The 19,580-nt window shown below is 34.5% G+C and overlaps 1 protein-coding gene across 3 annotated transcripts in view; it reads left to right on the top strand.

Annotated features, from left to right (window-relative positions):
- Positions 1–19,214, top strand: part of FYB1 (FYN binding protein 1) — a 157,850-nt gene extending 138,636 nt beyond the window's left edge. For all 3 annotated transcript variants that reach the window (XM_008066636.2, XM_008066637.2, XM_008066638.2), the window contains 6 exons: positions 3,178–3,244; positions 6,379–6,478; positions 6,974–7,136; positions 16,078–16,111; positions 18,197–18,228; positions 18,946–19,214. In XM_008066636.2, coding sequence (XP_008064827.1) covers positions 3,178–3,244; positions 6,379–6,478; positions 6,974–7,136; positions 16,078–16,111; positions 18,197–18,228; positions 18,946–18,968 — 419 coding nt within the window. In that variant the 3' untranslated portion in view covers positions 18,969–19,214. The remainder of the gene's footprint in view (positions 1–3,177; positions 3,245–6,378; positions 6,479–6,973; positions 7,137–16,077; positions 16,112–18,196; positions 18,229–18,945) is intronic.
- Positions 19,215–19,580: the final 366 nt, after the last annotated feature.

Here is a 19,580-nt window from a genome sequence, read left to right as displayed (position 1 = left end):
ATAGTCATAGTGCCTGCACTCTTGACACTAAATCATGTAACCTTGGGCAAGTAACTTCACCTTAAGGAACCACAGTTGCTCAGCAATAAGATAGTGAGATGAGAAAAAAAAAATCAATAGTTTTTAAACTGTTCTCCCAGGAGCCACTATGGAGTTAGGGATAAGTGGGAAGAAATGGCCACCAACATTCCCTATATCTCCCCGCCCCAACTCAGACCCAGCTTTATATACAAGGGGGATCCTCAAAAAACAGAATTTCTTTATAAAAATATTGTATATTTATTCTTACATGTTTAAACTTTAGTCACCTTCAAAGTGCTCTCTGATATAATACACCTACTGAGAAGCTTTTTTCACTGCTCAAGTTTTTGCCAATTTTGATGCCTTTTAGTGCTTCTGCTGTTTCTTGTTTTACCTCTTTCACATCAAGACTTTTTTTATCTAGCGGGGAGGAAAGTGTCTCAAGGGAGATTGTGTGAATAGGGTGGGTAGAGCACTGGGATCATGTAGGTTTTGGTCAAAAGCTTCTGAACACCCAGCACAGTATAAGCAGGTGCATTTTTTATGGTGGAAGAACCAATCACCTGTTTGCCACAACGCCAGAAGTTTCTTCCACAAATCATGATGCAACTTTCTCAAAAACTTTCAGATAAAAATGTGGGTTGACTGTTTAATCCAGAGGAACAAATTCCGTGTGTACTACAAGGGGTCCGCTCTCCAAAAGATAATTCCTGGTTTCTTTGGGTCACCTTTGGGACTTCTGCATAAAGATATTTTAAAACATGCCGACAAAGCCCTTCAAAATATAAGCTATTTGATTTTAAATGTATAGTTTATATTGTATTTGGGAAATTAAAAAATGTAACTCTTTCTTCTTTGTACAATTTCAATCAGCTTATTTTTATCCCTACTGAGACAAATCTTTAAAAGATTTTATTTTAATTTACTTTGAACAAAATAAAATATGCTTTATAAAAATATTCAGCCGGGCTTGGTGGCTCAGCCTGTAATCCCAACACTGTGGGAGGCCATGGTGCGTGGATTGCCTGAGCCCGCGGGTTCGATACCAGCCTGAGCAACTTGGTGAGACCTCGTCACTACAATAAATCAAAACATTAGCCGAGCATGGTAGCGGGCACCGGTAGTTCCAGCTACTTGGAAGGCTGAGGTGGAAGGATCGCTGGAGCCCAGCGACTCCAACTCAATCAATTGATTAATTAATTAATTGATTGATTGATGGATGGATGGATTAAAGTAGTCAGGGGATTTCTGGCCAGGTGCAGTGACTCATGTCTGTAATCCCAGACTTTGGCAGGCTAAAGTAGGAGAATCGCATGAGCCCAGGAGTTCAAGACCAGCCTGGGCAATATAGTGAAACCACCTACGAACAAAAAAAAATAATTATCCAGGTGTAGTAATGCACGCCCGTAGTTGCAGCTACTGGGGAGGCTGAGATGGAAACATCGCCTGAGCCCGGAAGTTCCAGGCTGTGATGAACCATGATCATTCCACTGCATTCTAGCCCGGGCGACAGAGTAAAACCCTGTCTAAAAAAAAAAAAAAAAGAAGAAGAAGAATATTCAGAGGATTTTAAAAGAGCAAGCCAACACAGAGATAATTTATTCTTCTAGACTCTTTATCTGATATTAGAACTTTCTTTTCAGTCATCAATTTGAAAATATGAAAAGGGTGAACTCAAATTGGTCAGTACCTGATAAGCTTGTATTCTAATATATAATATTTTTTAAATATTCAAAAAAGTTTAGCTCCACAAAAAAATTAGCTCCACCAAAAGTAGGTACAAAATGGAACAAATGTCATCGATTCAGTTTTTAAAAATGAAGTTTTTGTTTTAATTTTGTATTGTTGTTCTCAAGTGTACTTTACATGCATGTGCATGGAATAGTAACTTTTAACCTCCTGGAAACCAATTTTTTAAAGTATTTATTACAGATTTTTTTATACAGCTGAGCAAGTTTTATCCTGTGAAATTAATTAACCTGAATACAGAGAGAGAGAGAGAGGATTTTTTTTTTTTTTTGAGTTGGAGTCTCACTCTTTTGCCCAGGCTGGAGTGCAGTGGCATACTCACAGCCACCGCAGCCTTGACCTGCTGGGCTCCGGCAATCCTTCCACCTCAGCCTTTCAAGTAGCCAGAACTACAGGTGCCCGCTACCATGCTCAGCTAATTTTTTGATTTATTGTAGAGATGAGGTCTCACCAAGTTGCCCAGGCTGGTCTCGAACCCCTGGGCTCAGGCAGTCCTCTCACTTCGGCCTCCCAAAGTGGTGGGATTACAGGCTTGAGCCACTGTGCCTGGCCAAGAGAGGAATTTTTAAAGAAAATCAATTTCTTGCTACTACCAGAGAACATTTAAACTTTTTATGATAATCATTCCTTAAATGGTTTGCAATTTCTTCAACTCATCTTTTCAGTTTAATTTGCTGTGAAGCAACTTAATAGGTGCAAAAAGGATGCATTCTTCCTGACTTTATTAACAAGGTTTGGAAGAAATAAAAATATCTACAGATTGGAAAAGCTGTTGAACCCGTTAAGACCATGACAACTTTTCTATGGTTTCTCAACGTCTGCTGGCAAAAGAATGATCTTATTAATGAAAATAATCTGTCCATTTGAAATTGGTGCCACTCCTAATATCACTGCAAGATAAAAGTTAATGAGAAACAGATCAGTGAGAGGAAAGAGGGAGGGAGGGAAAGAAGGAGGGAGGGAGACATAGGTATTTAAGTAGAATGATACATGTTATCATAGCACCCTAAATCCCATAAGAATCTCAGTTTCAAACTCCACTTCTTCCTGCCAATGGCCAGTAATATGGATTGGTCTGTCAACCATGTGCTACTCCTGTCGTTCATTGCACTTGTAGAGCTTCAGATCATCACAGTCACTGTTCTATGAGTTTTTTCCCAGATAATGATGGCTATAGTCATGGTCACTGGTTTTTGAGGAAAATTTAACACACATCCAGGGATATAAGAACCTCTCTCCTTTCAGTAACAGACAATGCTTCCAGGAGAAATGTACCCAGATACCAGGAAAACTTATTTTATTGTCCTTGAAGCAATCTTTATATTCAAAATATCATTGAATGTTCATATAAAATGAGCAAATTTAAACTAACAATATTTCAACCTTTGATATTCTGTCTTTTGTTAGACACAGGAGATGAGGTTTACGATGATGTGGATACCTCTGATTTCCCTTCTCCATCAGCAGAGATGAGGTAAATAAGAAACTTTTATTATGATGAAGTAATGAAAATGAGATTGCTCAAGAAAATTCATCTGAAATAGAAACCCAATGGGGTGTGTGTCTATTGTGTGTGGTAGTGTTCATTGTCCTTCTCTCTAAAGCTACATTTCTTTCTGATCCCAACTCTAACCTCTCTTCTGAGTTTGTGAGTGGACACCCCTAATCCTCCTTCCCGCTGCCCCTAACCCCTCTTTATCCCCCTATTTCTGCTCCTTGTCTCCTAATTAACCTCTACCCTATGATCCACTGATGTCTGTGTTCATTTATTCATTAATTCACTGGGAAAATATATTTGAGATCCTGGTCAAATCTAACCTCACTGATTCATCTCATCTTTTTGTTTTTACTATTTTCCCAAAACTGTGTTTGTCTTAAATGTACTTCTTATCTTACGTCTAAGCCCTCGCTCACCTTGTTCAAGTCACTTCTGTCTTCCAGAAGATCATGTCCTTTATGATTTGTTTTTTAAAAGGATTTTTAGGTATGTCCCTTTTTCATAAAATTAACAGAACTCAGAAGTTCCATTGAAATCTAAAAAAAGAAATGACAGTGAATAGTAACAATCTTCAGTTTACCTAAAGTTTCTATTTAATTTTAAGTGAAAATTGTATAAAAATCTGTTAAGATAAGTTAATACAAAAGGAGTACTTCTTGAAAAAATTTTGAAATAGAAAATAACATGGTAGGATGCTTGCTCATACTCTAATAAATATGTGAGATGATCTGAGACGTACTGTGTATAAAAGCAAGAACAGTTCTCCAGTCTTTTCAAGAAAAAAGAAAGGTGAATAAAGAGATCTTATACTTGATTAGTTAAAGGATGAAAGGAACATAAATGGCATATAGTAAGTGGTGTCTTCTGAGATGTACTGGTAAAAATGCATGAGTGAACTCTATTTTTTGCAAACATTGTTAAACTCATTGTGTTAAACTGCAGAAGGTTTTAAGAGCAAAGAATCTGAAGAAAAAAATATGTTGTCATTCATATATGAAGATCAAGTTCTACAGGCAAAACAAATAAGAAAGATGAAAAAAGAATCATTCCTCTTTTTTCGTTCTCCATGAAACAAAAATCAAACCTTCAGTTCATTCTTCATGTTTTAGTATATCTCTCACCATTGGCGTTTCAATTCTTGACAGTTTTAATGCACTTTTTTGTTGTTGTTTTATATGACTGTAGAAATGCCACCATGTTCCATAAAATAGCTCTCCGGGAACCCAGAGTCACACACTGGCTCTTTTCTTCGAGCAAAATCAACCCCAATAGACTAAAATTTATCTGATATGGACTGTTTTCTTCCCTGTTGCCTATTTGCAAAGTTTAAAACAAGCTTATGTTCTCTAACATAGTATTCGATGTTTTAATAATTTTTAATCAATGATTTTTAAAGAGAGATTGTAGTGATTTTTGAACTTTCCAGATATATTTGAATAGCCCCAGAGAGCTAATCTGGAGCAGTAATTCTACAGATGCCCAGCCTACCAGTAGCAGGAGGTACTGACGGCAGATAGAGAGCCTTAGACAGGATATTGTGTTAATTCTTTTTACAGTGAATGAGGTAAATGCTAAGATTCAAAAATGGAGAATAAAATGTTTTAAATGAATTGGTTGCAAGTATTCTTATATCATCTAAATAAAAATAATCAGTGTATAAGATTTTTTATTATTCACACATATTCTAATTTTTAAAATTCCCTTCTTGAAGAGATTCATAGCCCTTCCTTAACATCCATGTTTAAACTTGCTGAATGATCCTCAATTTTGGTTGCAAATCAATATCATACAAGGCCGGGCTCGGTGGCTCAGCCTGTAATACCAGTGCTTTGGGAGGCTGAGGTGAGTGAATTGCCTGAGCCCACAGGTTCAAGACCCGCCTGGGCAACTTGGCGAGACCTCATCTCTACAATAAATCAAAAAAATTAGCCGGGCGTGGTAGCACGAGCCTGTAGTTCCAGCTACTTGGAAGGCTGAGGTGGAAGGATTGCTGGTACCCAGCAGATCAAGGCTGCGGTGGCCGGGAGCATGCCACTACACTCCAGTCTGGGTGACAGAGTGAGACTCCAACTCAAAAGAAAAAAAAAATCATACGAGAAGTTTTTAAACTATGTATGTCAGTGCCTGGACCCCACTCAGAGTAAATTCAAATTTAAAATTAATGTAAATTAAATTAGAATTTCCAGGATCTAGGTAAGGGCAGTGGTATGCTTTAAAAGTGTCTCAGATGAGCCTATGTGTGGATAGGCTAGAGAACTCACTATATTATACTTATTCCGTCTGTATTATGATAACTGGCTTCAATCCAGTTGATACCTAGGAGATACAATGGATTTCTATTTCTAGATTCTAGGTTTTGGGATTTTTAAAAAATATTAAGTTCATTAATTGCTCAGAACACTTCAGATATGTTCATTCTCTCTCTCTCTCTCTCTTTTTCTCTCTCTGTCTCTTTCTGTCTCTGTCTCTTAAATGTACACATAAATACACACATACAAATGGACAGTTGATGAAGTAATTAAGATAAATATTGAATATTAGCCATCTTTTATAGGAAGCTCTTTCTTATAATATTTAAAAACTTAACTTTTACCCAAGCGTTTTTTATTAACCAATACTCTGACTCCATTTGAAGTTAATGTAAAAAAAAATTAACCTAAACTTGATAAGACATAAAAATCAAGTTTTGAAAAAGGTGTTCTTTTTTTTTAACAACAAAAAAAAAGTCCTTTCCATGGGATTGGACAGTTATCTTAGTTAACCAAACAAGTTTTACTGACTACCTTGTTTTTACTAATAGGGGGTTGAAAAATAGGTTGAATCATATGAAACTGCTGATATGCAACTCTGTTTAAACTATAACTCATAAGGTTCAATTTAACAGAGAATCTCTTACTTCCATTTCAGCTCTCATAATCTGTATTCTCTTGAAGAATTCCTTCTGTGTTATGGAATATCATTTATTATGATTAATGATACTAGGTTTCTAAGAATGAATTAATTAAAACAAAATCTGACAAAAACTTAATGTTATGAATTAAGTCTCTATTATACACTATTCTTTTTATATTTTAGTGTCTTTTTTAAAAATGTGTGTTCTACTATCCTAGTCAAGGAATCAATACTGGCAAAACTAAGACAGAAGAAAAAGGCCCCAAGAAGCTAAAAAAGCAGGAAAAAGAAGAAAAAGACTTCAGAAAAAAATTTAAAGTATGTTATATTTAAATATTATACAAAGTTCAAAACACTAATGAAAAAACCTGATGATTTTTAAGTACCAAAGTGCACATGTTTAAAATGTAATTATCAATATTACAATTAGCCATGATAACGCCTATATTTTCTACAAAATGTATTTTAGATTTAAATTTATTCTTATAAAAGATTAAGCAATTTATACACTGTGGCATATACACTGCGATATATACTGTGATATATTTATGCACAATTTGTAAACTGTGGTACTCATCTAAATTTAGCTGTCCTTTGAACATTAATATGAAGTTACTAAAAATATCTGTTATATTATGTTGGTGAGGTTATGAGTGGCATTTGCCTCCCAAAATTTTCTTTAAGATTCTTACATTATCTTTTGAAAACACTGAAGTATTTCTTTAGCAAATACCTTTTTAATAATTCTGTCAATAAATGAGTTATTATAATAATACACATCAGCCAATAATTTAAATGTTTTTATTTTTCCAGTATGATGGTGAAATTAGAGTTCTATATTCAACCAAAGTCGCAGCCTCTTTAACTTCTAAAAAGTGGGGTACCAGAGATCTACAGATAAAACCTGGTGACTCACTTGAAGTTATACAAAACACAGACGACACAAAAGTTCTTTGCAGAAATGAAGAAGGAAAATGTAAGTCACTGCTTACACTACACATATATGGCACTCCAGAATTTAACCAAACAAGTTTTAGTGACTACCTTGTTTTTACTAATTCTTTGCTCTATGCTTGGTTAGTTTTGAGAAACATTAAGAAACTAGACGCTTTGCTCTGCTGAAAAATAATGTATTTTATTACCATCTCATATCCTTTACCATCTACTATTTATACACTGTGGTATCAAAGTTAATGCCAAATTAGTACTTCTCAATATGCAGTCCTACAAGCCATCAGCATCAGGAAAGTCCTTGTGTGTGTATTAAAATTGCAGTTTCCTGGACCCACCCTTCACTTGATGAATAAGGTGAAATCTATGACCATAACTTCTTCCCTTACTTGTTCACATGTACATAGCTACATAATTTCAAAAACAAGCCAGAGCAAGAGTTCTATACAGAATTTCAAATTATATAGAATTCTGAATATTATATACCTAGAGTTTCCAGGCTTTTTACCTAGCAAATTCACTTGTTTTTATTTCCTGTTCAAATGCACCTGATGCAACATACTATTCCAATAAATACAAAAGAGTCTCTGTCCTCTTTGACTTTATCAGCTAGTAAAGTTGACGAACAGAAGCATTTTTGTCAAATTTCAAAAGGAAGTTTCTTTAAAGTTCAGGGAAGAGAAATTCAAAATTATGTTGTCTTATTTGAAATTGGATAGCCAATACAACTGCCCCATATCAACTTGGTCAATCTGCGTGGAAAACATGGACTCTGAGTTTAATTTTAATGGGAGGAAGGTGACTCAGGGACAGGAACTGAAATGTAGTTTCAAGAATAAAACAGTCACTCAGGGTTGGAGGAAATGGATGTAAAGTTATCATAGAAGAGGTATGGTTGGCTTTTCAAAGAAAAATATGGAATGTGGGCACCAAAGTTAAAGGTCAAGGACGTGTAATATTAAGATTTGATACTCACTGGAGAGAATATGTAGGAAGAGCTCCAGGAGACAAAGAAAAGCCCCATCAGATTCAAATTTGTATCTACCCCATGGAATAGCCTTAGATGCAGAAAAACTGTATGCATTAAAAGGCTATCAAAAAATGTTTCGATGTCAAGATTTTTAAGTGATTAAATGTTATGATGACTATACCCAGTGGAATATTTTAAAAGATATTTATGATAATAATGTGATGAATTACTCATGGCAATAGTAGGAGAAATAAGTCTTCCTAATTTGAAGTAGAATTTACAGCCATGTTAAAAAAAAAAAAATTCCCAAGCCTGGCATGGTGGCTTACACCTGTAATCTCAGCACTTTGAGAGACCAAGGTGAGAGGATTACCTGAGCCTAGGGGTTCGAGACCTGTATGAGCAATTTGGAGAGACCTTGTCTCTACAACAAATCAAAAAACTAGCTGGGCATGATAAGTGCCTGTAGTTTCAGCTACGTGGAAAGTTGAGGCAGAAGGATCGCCTGAGCTCAGCAGGTTGAGACTGCAGTAGTTGTGATCATGCCACTGCACTACAGCCTAAGTAGCAACAAATTCAGTCTAAAGCAATGTTAGCAACAAATTCAATCTAATGCCATGTTAGCAACAAATTCAGTCTAAAGCAATGCTTCTCCAGCTTCAAAGTACATACACATCAATGGGGGGGTCTTGTTGAAAATGTAGATTCTAATTTAGTAGTTCTGAAGTAAGGTCTGGCATTCTTTTTATTTTTTTACTTATCTTTTTCACTTGCCTTTATAAAAATGGCATGACAGTCTTCATTTTATCAAGCTCCCAGGTAATTGGTGCTGCTGGTCCAGGGAACATACCCTGAGTAACAAGGCTGTAGCTGTCCTCATCTCTAATATTATGGATATACGGTTAGGTGCAGTGACTCATGCTTGCAATCTCAGCACCTTGGGAGGCTAAGGTGAGAGGACTGCCTGAGCCCAGGGGTTCAAGACCAACCTGGACAACTTGACAAAACCTCATCTCTACAAAAAATTAGCTGGGTGTGGTGGCACATGCCTGTAGCTCCAATTATTCAGAATGCTTAGGTGGAAGGATCACCTGATCCCAGCAGGTCGAGGCTTCAGTAGCCTTGAGTGTGCCACTGCGCTCCAGCCTGGGTTACAGAGTAAGACTCTGACTCAAAAAAAAAAAAAAAAAAATCAAATATATATGGATATAGATAAGCAGGAATAGATGTAGTACCAGTAACAGAAACTCAGAGAAAAGACTCCGTTCTCCCTAGGAACCAGTGGACCTTAAGAATGAGAAAAAGCAGTAGCCATTCAGGGATAATTTTATAATCCACTTATGATTTTCTATTTTGACTATCAATAATTCTAAGTACTATTATGAATACCATGGGGCTTCTGTCTCTTAGAATAATTCATCTCTTAAAAATGAGCAGAGGGCCAGGTTCGGTGACTCAGCCTGTAATCCCAGCACTTTGGGAGGCCAAGGCGAGTGGATTGCCTGAGCCCGCGGGTTTGAGATCAGCCCGGAAGGATGGCTGGAGCCCAGACAGTCGACGCTGGGGTGGCCGTGATTGTGCGTGCCACTGCACTCCAGCCTGACGGAATGAGACTCCAACTCAAAAGAAAACAGAGGAAATATTTTATAAACCGCTGGTATATTACATTCAAGAGTTTCGTGAAACTTCTGGTAGATTACATTAAGAGTATCGTGTAACTTTTACTCTCTTCTTTTTTGGTATAGTACCAGTGCAATTCACAATTTCCAAGGTTACCGGTAATTACTTCAATTCTTAGCTGGTTTGCTGGGGAGGGGGGGCGGATCTCAAACAGGATAGAAACCAGATGATTTTATCAGTAGCATTTATATGCCTATTTTTTATGTAAAGATCTTCTTTGGGCTGGATTTTGTATTATCTTGGATTCCTTGTTTGGAAAGTGAGTCTGGGAAATACCTATAGGTAAGCAGAGAAATGAGACGCAAAATGGAAGGAAGTCAATAAGGCTTTGTTATCAAAGACGTTCCCTTGATAATTGGAGCTTAATCTTGCTGGGAAACTCTGGGTGTCAGTGTTATCCCATGAAGTAGAAAACAAATTCGGGTATTTATACAACAACTCTTGTCCTCCAGGAGTTGAAACCTATTTCTGGACAGGTAGGGAGTAATTCAGAGACTGAGCAAGCTGACAAAGAGAGTTCTGGAAGCCAGAAGAAAAGGCATAAGAAAAAAAAAACTTAAATGTAAGTGCTGTAAGGATGAGGATGTGAGGGAGGGGAAGCATCTGCTACTGCCATTCAGGTTAAGTATTATTCTAAGGTTTAATTACCATATCTGCTTAATTTCATTTTTTTTCAAGCTTCCTGCTTTTCTTAATTTTTGCAAAGCGTCTGTTTAGTTCTTCCTTGCACTGGATCCTTGACATTCTTAATTTTTAAAATGTCTAATTCATTCTTCGCACTCTTCTGTAGGCTGAGATTTATAGATGTAACCCTCCCTCACCTGAATAGTTGCATAAAATTTCAAATATGTCTCTCTTTGTCCTTACTCCCAATGAATCCACTCACCACACTGTTTCCCAAATATTAATTTTTTCAACCATAGTCTTTAAGCTCTCCCTTAAAACCCTCTATATCTAGTTTTGTCCTCACCAACTGCTGTTTCCCATTTACAACTGACACTCCAGAAATACAAACTATTTGTCATTCCCTGAATAAATTATACTTTTTCATCCTAGGATACTATTTTATTCAACTTGGAATGCCCATAACTGTCTATTAAAAATAACTTAGTTCTCATCTAGAATTAGAGGCACCCCCACTCCCTACTCCCAGTCACCCTATCACAATTAATCTTTCCCCAACTCCACCATGATACTCACTTTGCTGCTGTAATTGTCATTATTGTTTTACCAATCTATTGCTTTTATTAGACCCTGAGTTTTAGATAGCGTCAGTGAAATATTACCAACATTGTGTTCCCAACACATTGCACACTGTCTTGTACCTTGTGTGAGACTTGCTGAATTGAATGTAACAGTTTGGAAATTGCAGTTGGATAGCCATATGAAAGTCTGACATACAGACACTCACAGGAAGTCTATTGAATAGTTTAACCAGTTGGAAGACAGAATTTCTCTGTCTTAGCCTTAATAACATGGTTAACTTGCATATCATTGGAGAGCCTCTAAATCTTTCAGTTCCCTTTTCTGCATCTTCTGACTAGTAGCAAAGGCATTTGCACACCAGCACCATGATGATGCTAACATTATCCTTAACCTCCATTATTTTTTAATCCATTAAAGAAAAGAAAGCATAGTTTACTTCAACCTAAAGTTGGAAAGGATAGCAATTAGAGGCTAAAGCATGAACAACAATCCCTTACCATCGTGGAGTGAAACACTCACCACTTTTACAGACATTATCACATTTGATCAAGTCTCATCCACTGACTTGTAGAAGTGAGTACTGTGTAGGTATTGAGATCTTAAATATATATTTTTTGTCACATTTCTAAATGTTTCGAATTTCTCGCTAATATTTGCGCATATTCCACAACTCAATGTCTCATAAGCTGTGAATTTTCCCACCTCCTGTCACTGAAAAAAAATGTCCTACAAAAAGTGCGGGATGAGACAAGAGCTGAGTTATTTGTGGCCAAATGTTCTCAATTTCCTTCAGACATCAATGAAAAGGGGCTTTCAAAGGTGTTTTAGATCTTCCCAAGTCCAAGTGATTGATTATTTACTAGAATAATTGTTTTTTCAATTTTAAAACAATGCACGCTCACTGAAGAAAGATTTTAAAAATTCAGAAATTTTAAAAGTTGCTTGGTTCTGAAGCCCCAGAAATAGCTATAAAGAGAGACAGAGAAGAGAGAGAAGGAGAACATTTTTATAAATCTAAGATGATAATTTATAATCAGTATTTACACCATACTTTATGAGTATTTTCCCTTGAAGTCAGACATTGTTTTACTTGCCAGAACAAAAGTATACAATATGATTTGATTGTTTTTAAACTGCATGAGACCAAATTGAGTAAATTTAACTTTATTTCTGAATTTGCCCACAACATGAAATAATTATAAAATATTGTATTATCATTTGTGTTAAGAAAAAATGTGAAATTATTAGGATAAAGATCATTTCTATTTTTTCAAATGCTATTTTTTATTTCCTTGTAATCACAGTGCCCTTCTAGAAGATGAGTCACTAGCCTTGAGACACATCTGCACTGTAGCAAGCAAACATTTGGGGACAAAAAATAACTGGCACCTATCGGGGGTGGGTCCTAACTACTTCTACCCCACCACATATTTCAAAACCTTTTTTTCGAGCCATTATGTTCTGCTCTTGAATGGGAGGTTTCCAGACAATAATTTCATATGATATGTGAGAATCCCTGGTTGCCTGCATTCACAATATTATACAGCTAATGAAACAGCAGCCATTCTACATGGTACAGACCATGATGAGGTTTTTGTTTATTTATTTCATTTGTTTATTGTATTCATTAACATTCCCTATAATGTACAACATGTAACATGTAAGCAAAGAGGACGTTTTTCTACTACAAACAAAAATTATTTCTAGGAACTATAATAGGAAGATTATATAAAAATTTATGGTAAGTCACTTGTTTTGACACCATCATAAATCATGCCTGTAATAGAATGAAGTTTTAGCAGAGATTTCTTTTAAGTACTAGACAACAAAACCTATGATGTGCTAAAAAATGCCATAGAACAATGATTTTATAGCTAATAATCCCCATATATATCCCATCATTTCAGGAGACACCAGCAGCACGGTACCATCCTATACTCCATCTCCTTGATGCATTTTTCTTAAATAATATTTCCTATCATTGATGTTTAGGGATCTCAACAACAATGGAGTGTTCAGCAAAAGAGAAAGCTGTTACTTAGAACTCTTAAACAGGCAAGATATAGGAGAGAAGGAAATAAGGGTTTGAGAATCTCAGAGAATATATTTTTTATAATTAATTTGTAAAGTTGAGGTAACCAAGCTATATATTATGAATGATTAACTTTGGTCATGTAAAGGATTGTTTTATGGTTCTTTAGATATACTGTTTTATCCAGGCCTGCAAAATTTTAGCATAATTGAGTTTTTAAAAGTAGATTACCTAAAAGCATAGGAAAGCATAGGAAAATTTAAAAATCCTTCATTTCCAAAAATGGTGGTTGCATTTTCTTTGTTTTGAACTTTCTTTTTTACGATCTTCTTGAGATTAAAAAAATAGAAATCTATGTGATACCAGAATAATTCCAGTCCTAACAACAGCTTATAATTTCTTATACAATTCTCAAATTTTCTGTGTTCCAATTTTAGCTCAGAGATTTTATGAAGTCCTAACAACTCGTATGAGATTGACTTCAATGTTAAAGACTTCAGTTCATGTACATCATTATTTTTATTATTAACATAAACACAAATATATCATGGGTACATTAACTGTTTTGTTGTTTATTTTCCAATTTTTTAAAGAAAAATCCCCACCAATTTTAACTGATTAAAAATAAAGTCAGTGACTATTACTATCTGTAGAGAACTGTTCAAATTTTAGTTTAGCTCCAAATATAGGTACAGAGTGATTTGAGTTACTGAGACCTGATACAAAATCCACAATTTGTTCTAAAAGCTTATCTGCACAGATTTTCCCTTTTGAGAGATAGACTCAGGGCTGAATTTGTTAGACATAAGCTTATCCCTCTTTTAAAATTATGTTACATTATGAAGTATGCCTTAATTTAAAAAGAAAATTGGCCAAGCCCTATGTCTGTAGTCCCAGCACTTCGGAAGGCCTAGGCAGGAGGATCACTTGAGGCCAAGAGTTCAAGACTAGCCTGAGCAGCATAGTGAGAACCTCAACTCTACAACAAAACAAAACAAAACAAAACTAGCCAGGTGTGGTGGTACATGTGTGTAGTCCTAGTTACTTGGGAGGCTCAGGCAGAAGGATCACTTGAGCCCTCGAGTCAAGGCTGTGGTGAGCCATGGTCATGATACTGCACTCCATCCTGAGTGACAGAGTGAGACTCCGACTAAAAAAAAGAAAAAGAAAAACAGAAAAGAAAATCTGTTACTGAGAAATGAACTGTGATGTCAAAGCCTATCCAGGAATCATAGATATTAGTTGTAAATGTTCTTACATTAATAATTTTTGCTGCTTTTGCTTTATTTATTTATGTATTTATTTATGAGCCTGTTGCCCAGGCTGAAGTACAGTGGCACCATCACAGCTCACTGAAGTCTTGAACTCTTGGGCTGAAACAATACTTCCTCCTCAGCCTCCTGAGTAGCAGGCTTGTTACCACCATAACCAGTTAATTTTTTTTTTTTTTTTTTGTAGAAACAGGGGTCTCACTATGTTGCCCAAACTGTTCTCAAACTCCTAGGCTCAAGCAATCCTCCTGCCTTAGCTTCCCAAAGCACTGGGATTACAGGTGGAAGCCATACCTGGTCTACTTTTGCTTAAAGTAAAATAAAAAAGAAGGCATAACATGTTGTAGTTTTTCATACTCTGAGTAAAATATTACTTTATTGTGCTTTTATCATTTTGACACATGCTTTATTAGTTCCATATGATAAGACTTCAAAAATAACTTTAATTCTTTATTTTCCAAAAATGATGCTTATAAACAGTTTTAATTAAAAGTAGTGAACTTCTTGATAAGATGTTTCAGTGAAAGTTTTTTTTTTAACCCTGCAATACTTCAAGGGAAAGTTCATTTTTTTACATTTTAATCTACAATATCAGTTGTAGAATTCTAATCTTTTCATGTTTAATCAATGGCAATAAACATACATTTAAATAGGTTTATGCCTTGCATTAAACTTTTCTTATGGGACTTCTTTTTATAATTTTTACTAGATTTATTCTGACTTAGAACCAGAATTAAATTTAAAAGGGAATCAAAACCAGTAGATTGACTCAGAAGAGAAATTACTTAAAGCTTGTGAAAAAGTAGTAAGTGGTACCGATCTCGAGCATACAGATTTTAGGCACTAACACAAAACTAACAATTCCAAAGATTAGTAATATTAATTAGATGTCAGTAGACATTTTCTCAAGAAAGATAGTTCATATTTTTCCTAAGAAAATGTACACAGTGAGAGGCAAATATAATGTACTCAAAAAAAAAAAAACTTTGTTGCATAAAATATCACCTACCAATAATTTACAGTTTAACCCTTAATTGAGGATTTATCTCTATTCACACTAGGTATAGTAGAGTATTACGTGTTTCCTATATTTATTTCCCCAGCTTATTTTCTGCTTAACCAAAGCATCACAGAATTGCTGGTATGTGTTCTTCCAATAATACCATATTCCATAAATAATGAAAAACAAATGTTGACACTCTTGTCAAATACAAAAATAGTAGAGGAAGTTCTCCTATGCAGTGTAAAAGACAGTTCTGTTGAGACTATTTAAAATGCATACTCCTCATAGTAGCTATTAGCTTGCTGGCATCGGAAAGGGGAGTTGAATACAGTTCTGACTTTTTTCAGTGTAGTAAAAGGCAAATCTTAGATCTGGTGGTATTTAAAATACTTACCTATAAACTACTTTCATAGTCCAGGCCTACTAAATTCTTTCTAAAACTGGATCATGTGGGTAACACCTTGAAGAAATAGATTAAAATTTGAAAGAACCCTGTGCTAGGACCTGCAATAGCTAAGAGGAAAAAAAATAAGATTTTTAAAATGTATTTGAAGGGGAAAGGAGAAAAGATTGCAAGTAGAGGAAAAATAAGACATGTTAGAGAGAAAGAAAAATTAGAAAAAGAGGAGAAAGGAAGAAAAGAAAGTAGATGCAAATACGAAAAACAGGTCATATTCAGAGATAAATACAGTTATTTGATATAATATAATTATTGTGCTATTGTGTTTTGATTACTTAAAAGCTATACTAAAGTTTTTTCAAACCTGTGCCATTAATAAAATTTATTTCCTTTTTTCTTCCTAGATGGTTATGTCCTTCGGAGTTATCTGGTGGACAAGTAAGCCCATTTTTTTTTCTTACTACTATACTTATAAAAAGAATTTTTGTGCTTTTCTTTAAAAAAAAATACTAATATCATTTAAATAATGTAACTTACAGAACTGTCATAAATCAATTTTAAAACAATATTCTATACTAATGTCAATATGGAAGTATCCATAATAAAGTTAAGGTTCTCATAAAATGCTCCTCTTAAATAGGCAAGAAGCCCTTCTCATTTATAATTATATAGTTCATAGTTTTATATTTTCATTGGGCTCTCAGCAAACACTGAAGACAGACAGGTAAAAGTCAGTAACCTTTTCATTAATACTTTGCATTTCACTTACTAATACAATTGGTTGAATTGAATTAATTTGGGACCAATTAGTGTCTGTACAGTAGGTGTTACTAACACCTGTTTACAGTTTATGATTTAGCCCTTCATTGAGGGCTTTTCTTCATTCACTAAGCATAGTGGAGTATTATGTTGCCTTTTTGGAAACATGCCAGTTAAAAGATAGTCGTCAATGATTCTTCTATTCTTATGAATAAGACATTGTCACAGTCTGTCACAGTCTGGTATTAATGTGCCTTTGCAGTTTTCCAAATGTTGTAAGATTTTGTCCCAAGTAACCCAGTGCAAGAAATGAACTCCATTATTGGGTTAGGTTTTATACGAATGCAAAGATTTATGGAATTCAGCACAATGAAAAGATCAAAGAGGATTCACAAACTGTGTATCCAAAAACAACCCAACACCAGTGAGAAAGAAATAAATCAACAGGAAGAGCTTTGTCAGCAAACAAGTGAACGTCAGAAGAAAAATAATCATATCTTTTTGTTTCCCTTAGCGTATTAATCATAGTGGTAGGCATGGAAATTTTTAATAGCTCTTGTCCTATGAAAGATACAAATTTGAAGGAAAGAATGCATGGCAAATAGTAAGACAATATCTTCATCAGTGATTATTACAGGCTGATGAAGAGAGAATTTAGAAAGTATATTGGTTCACTACCTATTGAAGTGAACACTTAATAAATGTTTATTGAATAAATGGCAGGAAAATCTGTCCTCTTTGCATTTGTATCAGGTTTCCACTAGCCAGACCCTCCCTCAATCTCAGAAAGGATCTGAACAGAAGACATAGGGAACTCACAGCATCTGCCATCGTTGGCAGCAATTTGGAAGGCCTGCTGCTGCTTCCCTGATAAAATAGAGATCAGCAGAGTGGGTCTAAGTGACAAAGCCACCTTAAGTTTCTGAATCTTGAAGGTGTATCCTACATCTCAAGTTTATGTTAATATGTATCATATTTTCTATTTTTATTCCTTATGTAATCTTCCATTAGATTATAAGGTATTTTGATGAATATAAAATCAAAGCTTGTGTCTTACTCCTGTGTGATGTGTCTCCTGATATATCAAAGAAAGGACTCATTATGTTTGTTGAATACAATATTTCACAAAGATTTGGGGCCACACAAAACCTAAAATGTGTCAAAGCAGCCAAAACTGTTATTATGAATGCTGCCTATAATCATAGCAATATTTTTAGGATTATATAACATGAGAATCACCATGATAACCATCTCTTGTTACTTATTCTGTAACTAATATTTATCTATTTTATAATATTTACAACTTACCATTAGAAATATGTGAAAATGATGCAGCCAGTTCCTTTGCCAAATATTAGTGTTTTTCACTCACCATTTGAATTTCAGATAAAAGTGTGAATCTGATATTAAAAGATACAAAAATTAATTACAGTTTTGAATTAAGGCCCCCCATATAGTATTCCAATATGACTGTTGTTCAGTTTGTTCAATTTATCAAACATTTCTTACAAAGATAAAGAAGGCTTAGTCTGTGTTATTAAGGCATGTTTTAATTATTCTGTATGTAAATGAAACAGAGGGTTAGGGTTAAGCCAATTAAAGAAGAAATGATGAATATGAAATTTATTTCCACTTATAAATGCATAATATGCTTAAATGCCTTAAATTGTGTTATATAAAAATCACACTATTACCCTTTTCATCTCTATATTGTTTTAATATTAAGAAGATTTTTTAAATAAAAATTATTTTCTACATTAACAGTGATGGAGAGATCTATGATGATATTGCTGATGGTAAGTCTTATCTAGCATCATTACAGAGAACAATAACAGTAAATTTAATGTTTTACAATTACTAAAAAATAGCTTATTGGATTAATTAGAGCCTTCCAATCTGGTCAGAATTTGAATCACTTGAAAATGTTAGAAACGGTAAATGCCCTGGTATAATGGGGGAGGGAGGACAAACATTTTCATACAGAACTGGAAATCAAGAAAGAAAAGTATTTATTTTCTTTAAAAACAGAAATATAAAAATATTTGGTACTTTTTATTTATGCTTTGCCAATAAATAGGTACTTATTTCATAATCAATAATATGAGTATTGTCTAAGCATCATGTGTTTATAAATTATGATTTAAAAAATTAAACCGAAGTGTGACATCACATTACCCTTTAGTCTTCTAACCTCATGATTCTTGCTGATATTTAATATTTTCAACCTTGTTCAGAATGACTACCAAAAAGTACATTGGTTGAGTGTCAGATGAAATAATCTTGAGTTTCATTTTAATAGAGAATAAATGTGTCCAAAAATTTTTTGGAATTGTATATTAAACAGTAAAAGGTAAATATATGGCCTTCCATCTAACTCATTTTTCATAAAGTGGCCAGTTCCACTTTTTAAATCATAAACTGAGAGAGTATTAATCACCCACATTTCCAACCCTAGAACGCTTAGAGAGTGTATTTTATGTAACTATGTTTAAATCTGTATTTTTTTCTTTCAGGTTGCATCTATGACAATGACTAGCACTCAGCTTTGGTCATTCTTCTGTGTTCATTGGGTGCCAGTATGAAGTCTGAGTTTTAATTGGCATGTTATTGGGTATCAGAAAATGAATGTACAAAACTACTTATTTGTTATGAAACTTTAATTATCTCTGTAAAGTTTTGAAATTTTGACATAGAAAATGATCTGTCTGCTTAATATCTCAGAAGACTACATGAATGAGGTATAAGAATTATTAAATATCCCATTTCTGCTTTGGCTACAATTGCACTTCTTTTCGACCATCAACAAACACCCCTCAAAATAAAAAATAAAAAAAGAAAAAGAAAAATCATTTGAGAAGAAATGACTGCCCTGTGTAAAATAGCATAAGGAAGAAGAATAAAGAATGTTAGGAAGAAAATTTTTACTCATGATACAAGAAGAAAAATTATTTCTAATTATTATTATTCTCTATTCAAATTATCTATCTTTTAGAAAGGCAATGCTGCCTTATCATCTGCTGGTGGGTTAAATGTTTGCAAAAAATATAGTAGGAGCAGACACTTTGTATAAAATTTGTCCCTATTTGTTAATTGTGTATATATGTTAATTATTTGATAAGAATGTCCTGCACTTAGTATGCACATCTAA

The sequence above is a fragment of the Carlito syrichta genome, unplaced genomic scaffold (assembly GCF_000164805.1).
Source record: "Carlito syrichta isolate Samal-C Ts95f unplaced genomic scaffold, Tarsius_syrichta-2.0.1 Scaffold309042, whole genome shotgun sequence".
NCBI classification, from domain to species: domain Eukaryota; kingdom Metazoa; phylum Chordata; class Mammalia; order Primates; family Tarsiidae; genus Carlito; species Carlito syrichta.
The sequence above is the reverse complement of the archived record's forward strand: the minus strand, read 5'-3'. Positions and strand labels throughout refer to the sequence as shown.